The sequence below is a fragment of the Astatotilapia calliptera genome, chromosome 3 (assembly GCF_900246225.1).
Source record: "Astatotilapia calliptera chromosome 3, fAstCal1.2, whole genome shotgun sequence".
NCBI classification, from domain to species: Eukaryota; Metazoa; Chordata; class Actinopteri; order Cichliformes; family Cichlidae; genus Astatotilapia; species Astatotilapia calliptera.
The window spans coordinates 46,689,366-46,700,963 of record NC_039304.1 but is presented as its reverse complement, the minus strand read 5'-3'; the positions used below and the strand labels follow the sequence as shown (position 1 = coordinate 46,700,963).

Below are 11,598 nucleotides of genomic sequence, written 5' to 3'. Positions count from 1 at the left end.
AATATTTTATTATGAAGCACTTATATGTAGTTACACAAAGTTCTTCTTTCATCAACATTTATGGGAAAGTCAACCAAGTAGCTCAATCACAGATCTCTTATCTTAATCGGTGACTTATTTAAATCTGAATTTAATCTTAGTTTGAAACTCTGTTTCTGTTTTCACTGAAAATACAAACAGTCTAAGACATTTAGAAGACAGCAGATTATCAGAACTAGATAACAGAGGAATGTTTGCTTTACTCTGATCAGTTTCTCTGTTTGTCGGTGTTTTTGTGTTTGTGTCTGCAGGCAAGATTTAACTGTTAGGAGTAGGAAAGTTTTATTTATGCCAGGTCCACAGAGGAACAAAATCCATTTTTTAGAATCTTTCTAGCCATTAACACACATTTTAACTTCATTATAAAAGAGTAATCATATAAAACATAGACATAAAATATAGACTTCACCTGCATATAGTCTTTGTGCTCTGGGGCAAAGTACAGGTGGAATTACACATTATTACTCTGCTGTTTACAAAAGAACTTACATTTTGAGATATCTTTGTTATTTATTTATTTATTTATTTTAATACGTCTCCCTGGTCATAAATATAAACATCCACCAGGAGGTGCTGCAGCACCTGCTCCCCACAGTCTTGAGCTAAAATGTGTCCCTATTTTATTTCCACAGACTGACTAAAAAGAAATGACCCAAAATAATTTACTGACAAGAGGAAGACCATAAAATGTTTCCCATCTAATCTTCACTCACTGTCAGCACAGAGAAAGGAAGTTAATATTTAATCATTTCTCTTTGAAATATTTAGATCTGTTGGACAGGCAGAAATAACCACAGGTGTGTCAGCTTTGACCTCTAAAATGATTTTACATCCAGACGAGTACAAAACAACAGAAGAAAAATAATGAAGCTCCAAGTTCAAATAGAGCTGATGAATGTGCTGAACACCAAAGAGGAAATCTGATATGATTCACACACAGACACATGATTCTACTGCTGAACCAGTCTGACCAGGATACTGACACACAGCTATTTACCATCAACACAGTGGTGCTGAGGAGCTGATCAATAATTTAATCATTGAATAAATGACCTTGATTTATTGGTTTTACATATGTTGCATTTGAAAAGAATATTTAAGGATTGAACAATCTTTTTTTAAACATGTTTCATTTTAGTAAATGTATTTAGTTACTGCAATAATCATTTTAAGTTTTTCTTTTAAGTGAACAGATTATGCTGCATCTCAGTGTTATATTAAAACAATTATAATAATAATACATAGACTTTGTTAGTTTGAACTAATGATGTTAATATTCAGGATGTTTTTATTGTATTTGATTCTATTGTATTCTAACAGACGGGCAGGTGGAGCTAACCACAGCTATGTTCGCTCTAACAGGAGCTTTAGCTGCACTGAAGTGAAATCATTTCACAGTCAGAGCATGAGCACAAAACAAGAACAGGACAGGAAATAAAAGGTGGGCTTAGAATAAAAGCAGACAGAAACAGTAACAGATGCATCTGTTGTTTGTCAGTAAATGTGAGCGACACTCTGACAGGCTGTAACTTGTGCTGGACAGTCTCCTGTCCCACATGGTGATACGCTGAATTATCAGAGCACAGATCAAACATCCAGAGCACCTCTGCTTGTTCCTGTTTCTACATCACAGACATGAACCTGCTGAAGTTTACTCACATTATTATACATCATACTGATCCTCACACACTAAACAGAAATCACGTTCTGTCTTCAGACTGTGACAGGTGGAGTGGGTTTCCAGCCCCCACCCGTGTGTACTTCAAGGACCTGAAAACATTTGTTGTATTTCAGGGTTTCATTAAGTTATTTGACAGAAAGATCAGCTGACTGTGAGGGCTCAGAGTCAGCTGTGACTTTGTTTTTGTCTGTCAAATATGTGAACTCACAGCTGATAGGTGGAGGAATGTGGTTGCTAAGGTGACGCTGTGGGTGCTGATGTCACAGATCTGAGGTGTGTCTGTATAAAAACAGCTGATAAGGAAACACAGCTCAGTTTGTTCTCTGGATGTTTAGTACAGAGGTCCATTTATTTTATTTTATTTTATTGTACTTTTTCTTTTTGCTCTTTACATTTTTTAAATATTTTATTTATTTATTTATTATTTATTTTATTCCATCATGATGATCAGAAAAGACTTTGAGGATTACAGATTTCATCCAGAAAAAAAGTAAGTGTGTGACTATTTTGTACAAAGGTGGAGAAAGTTCTCTGTGGTTTGATGGAGGCTACAGCTAAATGCTGCCTCCTCCATAGTACAATATACATTTTTATACAGTGACATCATTTTGAAGTCCTTTGGCTGATGATGGTCTTTAGTATGTAGCTGATGATTGATGATGAGAGAGGTGATGTTTGTGTTGTTCTGTGGAGATCATTCAAGAACTGAACCTGTTAAACACTCAGACCTGCTTTAGATTTCACCGCTTTAGTTATGAAGAACTTACTTATGGTCATCCTACAAAATGATGCAAGTGTGGGGTATGAATATGAGTATGAGTGAAAATGAAATGTTTCAGCTTTATTTAAAACTCAAATTTAACCTCATGTAGTCATTTTTAAACTTTTTTTTTAAACTGAGGTTCTTTTATTCACTAAAAAAAGAACAGACTCAGACTTTTAGAACAAACTAAGAGTCAGATCAGCAGAAACAAAAACACGGAAATGTTTCCTGTAACTGCGTCGCTCTGCTCGACTTTGCTGTTTGTCGGTCTCTTCGTGTTTGTCTCTGCAGGTGAGGTTTATAAATCAAACAGTGTTTCCTTGTGAGACAAAGAGGAATAAACATCAGTCTGGTTTACATCGTTCTTCCGACATGTAGTTTCATATTAGTAAGTCATAGTCAGTTTTTGTTTGTTTGTGACGGCATCACGAGGTCTGGTGGTGTCTGTGGATTTACCCGCTTGGTCAGCGGTGTTGTTCCCATCACAGAGACAAAGAAGTGTAATGTGTGTGTCAGTGTGATGTGTGTTAGTTTCAGGAGTCAGTATGCAGGGTTCCTGAACTGTGGAAGACTTCCTGTGTGGTTCCGGTGCCAAAAATCGCACACCCCAGGGATCCCAACCACTTCAGGCCTGTTGCCTTGACTTCTCATCTGATGAAGACCATGGAAAGGCTCATCCTGCACCACCTTCAGCCACTGGTGGGCTCAGTGATGGACCCCCTGCAGTTCGCCTACCGTTCTGGAATTGGGGTGGATGACGCTGTCATCTACCTGTTACACCGATCCCTCTCTCACTTAGAGCAGGCCACGGTCACCACTTCATGCATAATGGACCTTCCATGACCTTCCAAGCTATATAGTTTATGTCTTCCATATTTCCAACTATATCCACAATCACATACTGTGTATGCTACCATTGTATATAGTGTATTATCTTACTTTTTTCATTCAGCTAGCATCAACACTTTGAATCCAGCTACTATTAACACTGAATATAAATTTTAAAACTAAATATATATTTTATAGTGTTACTGAACTGAACCTGTTAAACACTCAGACCTGCTTTAGATTTCACCGCTTTAGTAATGACGCACTTATTTATGATCGTCCTACAGCGCAGCGTAACATACGTCACTTTAATGCGACTTCCTTAAGAGATCGAAAGTGTGGCGTTTAAACGAGTGGCTGAAAATCAAATGTTTCAGCTTTATTTAAACCTCAAATTCAATCTAATGTAGTCAGTTTTAAAAATCAGGTTCTGTTATTATCTGAAAATATCAACAGCCACCGATAGTTAGAACAAACTAAGAGTCAGATCAGCAGAAACAAAAACACGGAAATGTTTCCTGTAACTGCGTCGCTCTGCTCGACTTTGCTGATTGTCGGTGTCTTCGTGTTTGTCTCTGCAGGTGAGGTTTATAAACCAAACGGTGTTTCCCTCTGAGATGAAGAGGAATAAACATCAGTCTGGTTTACATGGTACTTCCCAAACATGTAGTTTCATATTGAATCAGACAATCATATTGTCTGTTTGTGTGACGGCATCACGAGGTCTGATGGTGTCTGTGGATTTACCCGCTTGGTCAGCGGTGTTGTTTCCAGCACAGAGACAAAGAAGTGTAATGTGTGCGTCAGTGTGATGTGTTGTAGTTTCAGGAGTCAGTATACCGCCAGGGACGCATCTACAGACGTGGCATGGAGTGGCATATGCCACCCAAAAATAGTTACCTTGCCACACCTTGTGCCAGAGTAGTTTTATTATGTGGCATTTTTTTTAATTTAAATGAGCTAGCATCAACACTTTGAACTTCTATTAATGCTGAATTTAAATTGTAAAACTGAATATATTTCACATTGTTATCCTCCCCTCCACCTGGCTTTATTTCTTCTTGTCAGTAGCTTAATCATCTCCAAAGGTTGATTCTGTTCATTTCAGTGGGAGAAACGTTTCTTCAGTCTCAGCTGACTGCAGGTTTCCGAAATCTTATAATCAGTACATTTGCATAATGACTGAAACCAGCCCATTCAGTTCCTTAATCTTAATTATGCAAATTCATGACCATTGATCAACAACACCGATCGAGGCAGTCCAAACTCTCAACACAAGCTGAAAAGGAGCAAGGCTGGATGTTGTTTCAATGTCAGCTTAAATCTTTTTATATTACAGAAAAAGCAAAGACCTGGGAGATGAATATGTGCCTATATGTAAAGAAATGTTTGAAATGGTTGTCACAAGCTACATTTTAAGGCATATTACACAATGTAAAAGCTGCATGTATAAAGAAATGCCTTTAATTTTGCCACCCTAAGAACATTTCATTACATCCAGCCCTGTATACTGATAAGCTTTTTGTTCAGTGTACACAAACAGCTGTAGCTCCATAAAGGCAGCATGCAGAGACTCACAGTGTCTGATAATGAGAGGCTGCTTTCTCTCACACATTATGTTCACTCATTATCAGCACATGTTTCACTGTATAAATGTTTATATAACACAGATCCCTCCATTGATCTTAATTATTTTATATAATACTACAAGCAGTAAGTGTGTACTCTTCACTCTGAATAGCACATGTGTTTGTTTGTGGAAGCTGCAGGAACTGTGCAGTTGTTCTCAAATAATCGTTGAGTGCACACAGAACTGAGATGTTGTGAGTTCAATGACACAGTGAGAGCAGGTCAGCAGATGTGTGTGAGCGCACAGAGCAGAGATCTGAGCAAGAGTGAATGCTAACAACTCAGTGAGAGGGGCTGCTATTGTGTGTGTATATGGATGAACAATTGTACCTTGACCTTTAACCTCTGTGCTCTTCCTCTTTCAGACCAGCAAACCATCAGAGCTGAGCCTGGACAGAAGAACGTCACTCTTCCATGTCGAGCTCCAAACAACAGCAGCAGCATCACCGGTGTAGAGTGGAGCAGAGCTGACCTGGGAGATGAATATGTGCTTTTGTACCGGGATGACCAGCTTGATCCAACCAACCAGCATCCATCTTTTAAGAACCGGGTGGATCTGCAGGACAGACAGATGAAGGATGGAGACGTGTCTTTGATTCTGAAGGATGTGATGATTAATGATGCTGGAACATACGAGTGTGAGGCCTTCATTAGAGGAACAAACGTGAGAAAGAGAGCTAATCTAGTTGGTGAACCCATCAGTATCGTCAAACTGAAAGTTGATCCTCCAGGTGAGTGTGAAGTTGAGTGTGTGTGTGATCAGAGGTGAAGCTGCTTGTATGTGGATGTGACGGTTAATGATACTGGAACATACGAGTGTCGTGTCGTCCAAAGAGAAGCAAAGCACAGGAAGAGAGGTGTTTTAGATAATGAGCCCATCAGCAGCATTTACCTTCATGTTGATCCTCCAGGTGAGTGAGTAGAGTTGAGTGTGTGTGTGATCAGAGGTGAAGCTGCTTCCTGGTTGTTGATGTTTGTTTGTAAAGATGTTGTTGATGAGACTTTGTAGAAAGCAGCTGGTCTGAGTGATGTGATCAGAGTGCAGTAGATAATGTCTGACAGCAGTTTGAAGAGGAAATGGATTCTGTTCTGTTCTTCACTCATCACCTACCTGACAGCTGACACCTCACACCTGTTTCTCACCTGCAGGACCATCTGTTGGACTGATCGTCGGTCTGATTGTTCCTGCTGTGCTTCTTCTTGTTGCTGCTGCTGTTGGTTTTCTGATCTACAGAAAACATAAACGACAGAACCGAGATTTTAACTAGCATCCTGATGAACATCAGCAAGTTTGAAATGTCTCAGAGCTTCTTTCATGTTGATGCTGGGTAAGAGAAGCCTACATTAAGGCAGAAAGGCAGGAGTAAAGCACACTGAAGAAACTTAAACACTAGAGTCAAAGTAGAAAACCAGAAGAGTTGCTTCAGAGATTCCACAGCTAAATAAAAGCTAATGTCCCAAAAGTACAAAGGAATTAAAATTGTAAAATCAATTATTAAAAGTTGCAGGTTAAAAATAAATCATATTGTCCTACATCTGTGGGAGAGTCCTAAGAATTTAAACCCAAAGTCATCCAGGAAGGATCACTTTTTTTTTACATTTTTAATCAGCACGCTGAGAAGTTGACAGAAGATACTGAATAATGTTGCAAAAGTGTTAAAGCCTACACCTTTACTCTTTTTAACAGCTATTGTTATGTATTTACTTCTAACACTGAGCATTATTGGTTTCTGATGTATTGGACAATTATTATTAATAGTAGTTCAGTTTTGATGATGTGACGTTTCAAACACACACAGGTCTTCATCATTTGATTGTATGTTGTTCTGAGGCAGCTAAATTAGTTTGTAGAGAGAAAATGTCAGATTTGTGTTTGTGAGGTCAGTCGCTCATATTATTCTTTACATTTCTGTGAGACAGGCATGAGCTCATATTTTCAAACAATAATTAAGATATCTTAAAATGAATACAAATACATTTCAGTGTTTTCCCAAACAACATATTCTGTTTCCAATTGAACTTGTTTGAAGCAAAATTTTATTTCCACTAATGTCAGGAATTTACTTTTTTATGGTTTGTTTCTCATCAGTTTTCAGAGTTCAGTGCCCAGTTTGTTACAGGTTCAGCCTCTGTTTGTAAAGTCAGACTTGTTCTGTGAAGTTTGAACCACAAACTGATCCTCATGTGCAGATCAGCTGTTACATAATTACAGACACTAACTGATCAATTATCAGTCCGATGGTGCTCATTTGGCAACTACAACTGAATGAATGTTCTGACAGTGTCATGAAAGCAAAGATGAAATGATTACTGTTATTCCTTTTAACAGTCAGATGTTTCCTCTGATCTGTGAACATTTATTGAATTTTTAATCCCATGAACACTTGTGTTGTTTGTGTTCTGGTTGTTACTGCAGTGGAAATATTTCAAGAGCTAATAAATTTTTTACCTAAATATTATTTTTATTTATTTTATTTATTTTATTGTTGTTTTGAGTCTATTCATGTGTTTTCTGTGGCTGTAAATGTTTATTTTTTCATATCACTTTAATCTTGCTGTTGACATAATTGATGCAGAGTTTATCTCAGCTGGAGTCAGTCCAAATAGATCAGATGAAACATCCAAGAATATCTATAATCCAGTTTTGAGATCCCTTCCCAGACGCCTTAACGCCCACTCACATCCTGGGCCATCTGATCTCAGGAATTCGCATGATAAGGTGGGGCCAGGTTTCACAATGAACTCACCCAAAACTGGCTGATTGGGGCCCACACCCAGTTTCACACCTTGGCTCAGGCGATTAGAGGATCATCAGGGGGTCCTTTTGTCCCTCTGTGGGGGGTTACTCCCACTAGGTTTATATCTGGGACTCTCCACCATTTGACCTTAGAACTGAAGAAGCTTCTCGGATGAGAGGTGAAACGTCTTCAAGCAACTTAAAGAGGTCCAGACGCTTTTCTTTGCAAGCTCCTTTGACATCCAAGAATATCCCTCAAATAATCCTGAGGTTGTTTAGTTGCATCACTCCCATCAGAAGGTCAGTAAGTGTTTTAAAATGACATATTTGATTTCCAGAACAGCTGTGGTTTTATGGAGGCTGCAGCTAAATGCTGCCTCCTCTGTAGTACAATATACATTTTTATACAGTGACATCATTTTGCCTCACAGCAAGACGACCCTGAGCTTAAAGTGACCAACTGGCCCAGGGGCTTTAGTCTGCATGTTCTCCCCGTGTATGTGTGGGTTCTCTCCAGGTACTCCAGCTTCCCCCCACAATCCAAAGACATACAGTTAGTGGGCCACAGGTGTGACTATGAGTTCAAATGGTTGTCTGTCTCTCTGTGTTAGCCCAGCAATTGACTGGTCACCTGTCCAGGATGTATTCACCTCTGGCCCTATGACGGGTGGGCTCCATTTCATTTAAGTAAACTTGAGATTATTATGAGATGCAAATGCTCAGTGTGATGTTCATGTTCAAACATCACTGGTGTTCTGCTTGTATCCATATTAGTGTTTAAAGTCCATCATCTCCCTCTAGTGGTCATATATAAACATGTGTGAGGATGGTGTTCATGTAAAATGTGAATCATAGTGTTCCAGTCAGTCATCAGTGTGTCTCTGCACAGCTGTAATTAAAATGTGTTCAGAGGGCCTCAGTGTCTGAATGTTCCAGTTCAGCTCCATAACAGCAGCGTCCCTGGTTTGATTCCTGTGTTTCAGCTCATATCTGCCTCTCTCACTGAGGGGGACGTAACTACATGGACATGGATTTGTTCATCAACCAAACTGGAGATCACTGAGAGCAGAGGAGATTTTGTTTATTCAATGAACTAATGTCTAGGATGTTTGTGGGCATCATACACATGGATTGCAATCTCACTGGTGAAATTTAGATTATGTTACTACTTAAATTTTTTTACATGTCCATGTTTAAGTCCTTGTACATAAGTTTAAAAGAACAGAATTGTGATTTATTGTTTTTTGTTTCTGAAATAAAAGTGCAGTGTTACAATGTACCCTTAGATATATGTTTAAATTATTTTATAACGTAATTGTTAAAAAAAGAAAAAAGTGAGTCCCCCACCTCTGTGTTTGAACCAATAGAAAGCTGGTGCTCAGAGGAAGAGGGCGGGCTTTACTTGGTGTCAGAGACAGAAATGAAAAAAAGCTCAAATGAGTGAGAAGGACGATGAAGGAAACATCTGTGCTGTGTCTGCTCTGTAAGTAGAATCTCTGTGTTTGTTTGAATTCTTGTACTTTGACTGTCTGCTCTCCTGATAACTGATGATGGAGGAGAAGACATGAAAAACAAATCAGGCTGAATTCAAGTTCAAACACCACGAGGACCAACTGCAGGTCTGAAATGACTCTTTATCTTTGCTCAGGAGTCGAGGAAACACTATAGAGGATATCCTTTGTATACTTGCTGTAAACATTATAACCAAGGTAAAAGCTGAGCCCAAACTGCGTAAACATGTTTGTCAGTAACAAAGTTCCTCCAAGACAGTATAAAAAGATTTTAAAATTTTAAAATTAGACCTAAAAGGTGTCAGAGAAGTGCTGTGGTTAGTGACTGTGTGATGCATGCAGAGCGTGGACTCAGCAGACTGACTGAAGACACAGCTTTATTAGGTGGAAACGGTCAAATTTAAACAAAATATAAGGCAGACTGACTGAAAAAAAACAAACAAACATGGATTAACTGATAGACAGGAGAGCACACAACATGAAGCAGATCAGGATAGGGACTGATTAAAAATCAGGGGTTAAATATACACATGAGACATGTTTGGTTAACTGGGGAAGGTATGGATGATGATGATGATTATGATTATGATACTTCCAACAGCAGCTTTTAACTTCACACATCTTTTGGTGTTTTGTTGATCAAACTTTATTGAAACATTGATTTGTCTATGTTATGACCCAGCTCTGCTAGAGAGTCAAAGGAGTTAAAAAGTTTTGTTACAAAACACTAAAGAATGATACAGGCATCTACTACAAATAAATAACCAATGCAAAAACAACTTACTTGCTTAAAGCCTGTAGAAATCAAAACTAGCCTCACAGGTTGTAACACAACCAACATTACTCAAGAGAATATCACAATTTAGGCTCACAGAGAGAAGACTGCAGAGACTCACATACTGCACACTCAGTTCTAAACAGCAGCGCCTGAATCAATGCTCTTCATTGCATTGTAAAGACACGGGTGTGCCAGATCAGCCATTGATTGGTCCCTTTTTCTAGAGGTGCAAACCACAGGTTCCCAGTCAGCCAATCGTCTGTGGGTGTTGCCACACTTGAATTTGCTTGAAGGCAGGCTGGCTCCCTTCTTCCAAGGCCAGGGGCTGTAACAGTCTAGTGCCATGTCCTGGTGCTGCATCCTTTGGGGGGGGGGGGGGCGCATTTGAAGACCGATTACGTCACAGTGACGCGACAAAGGCTGTCCAAATTCGAGGGCTGCTTCAAATGCAGCCGACTTCATGGACCAGCCTATCCCAGAATTCAAGCAGCCCAGCCAATTCCAGTCTCCAACAATGACAGCAGCTACTTAATTTTAATATTACTCTTATTTCTCTTTTCAACACTTTATTAATTGAAGTAGTATTTATAATATTTATAATATTTTTATAATAATATAAAAATACTTTTCAAATGTGGCGATGGCATAGGCAAAAGAGTTTGAAATATCACTCTTTCTGGGTCACAAAACAAACTTTTAACATATTTTCAGACAAGAATGCAGCTGTGTAAACTTCAAATATCTGCTCGGTTTACAAGACATCACATATTTGCAAAAGTACTCTGACGTTTTCGGAGACGTCTTTACCCGCCAGCTTGATAGCTGACTGGGAGGTCAAGGCTCACTAGAGCCGGTGAGAACACTCGACTCCCGGCACATCATTCTCATCCCCGCAGTCTTTCACTACTCAGGTTAAACATGATATATAAGCTACTTAGATAACTTACAAATGTTATTGTTTGGCTTTTTTCAGTGTTTTATTTGTTCCTGAGTAATTTGGCTGAGATTAAGGTTCTAGTTTTCACACAGCTGAATAAACGTCAAACAGAAAACATTTTAAACAGAAGTGTGAGATGCTCGAGAATATACTCCAGTGTCCTGTTATATTTTAGTGAGCAAGGAGCAGACAGCCGAGTTCATTAAACTCCACCAAGACAGTAGTGATGCATATCTAAAGGCTAGGCTGTCCCATTTCGAAGGACCTGGTCCATGTAGACCGCAAAGTCTGGGTCCCCCGAATTGGGACATATTAAACATCTGTTTTATGCCATTTCCTTTATTTTGTCTTCATTTCCACAACTCCCAGATCCTAGTTCTCTCTATTTTCCTTATTTAAGCTTTTTTTTCCTTCCAGTGTATCCAAATTGCGCGGTCATGGGGAGTTCTCTGATTTGAGGGGTTTCTCAGCAAAGAACTTTCAGCTTTAAAATTTGGCATTTTAAACAAAATAAAATTGAACTGAATTAAATTTAAGTCAATATTTGATGTGAGGATTAATCATTTATAAAGGAAAAAAAATGTTTTAAATACACTCAACTGGCAGAGAGTGCTGTTGGAAGTTGTTCTTTATGTTCACCTCAAATCAACCTGAGTGTCATTTCTCTTTAGTTCTGATCTCACTGCTGAGCTGCA

The 11,598-nt window shown here is 38.9% G+C and overlaps 1 protein-coding gene across 2 annotated transcripts; it reads left to right on the top strand.

Moving 5' to 3' along the window:
- Positions 1-2,650: 2,650 nt before the first annotated feature.
- LOC113010808 (programmed cell death 1 ligand 1-like) lies at positions 2,651-7,396 on the top strand. Of its 2 annotated transcripts, XM_026150033.1 has the most exons (4): positions 2,651-2,680; positions 3,799-3,892; positions 5,306-5,671; positions 6,090-7,396. In XM_026150033.1, the coding sequence occupies exons 2-4, from the start codon at positions 3,823-3,825 to the stop codon at positions 6,206-6,208; spliced, it is 555 nt and encodes a 184-aa protein (XP_026005818.1). In that variant the 5' UTR covers positions 2,651-2,680; positions 3,799-3,822; the 3' UTR covers positions 6,209-7,396. The 2 variants fall into 2 exon arrangements, with proteins under 2 accessions (XP_026005818.1, XP_026005809.1); XM_026150024.1 differs by lacking the exon at positions 2,651-2,680 and having other exon boundaries at positions 3,590-3,892.
- The last annotated feature ends 4,202 nt before the right edge of the window (positions 7,397-11,598 follow it).

What these genes read in the sequence shown, in the direction of transcription:
- LOC113010808 (XM_026150033.1), top strand. Translation starts at nt 3,823, where the DNA reads ATGTTTCCTGTAACTGCGTCGCTCTGCTCGACTTTGCTGATTGTCGGT. An exon ending in CTTCGTGTTTGTCTCTGCAG is followed by an intron (nt 3,893 to 5,305) that starts GTGAGGTTTATA and finishes TTCCTCTTTCAG; the next exon opens with ACCAGCAAACCATCAGAGCT. An exon ending in ACTGAAAGTTGATCCTCCAG is followed by an intron (nt 5,672 to 6,089) that starts GTGAGTGTGAAG and finishes TCTCACCTGCAG; the next exon opens with GACCATCTGTTGGACTGATC.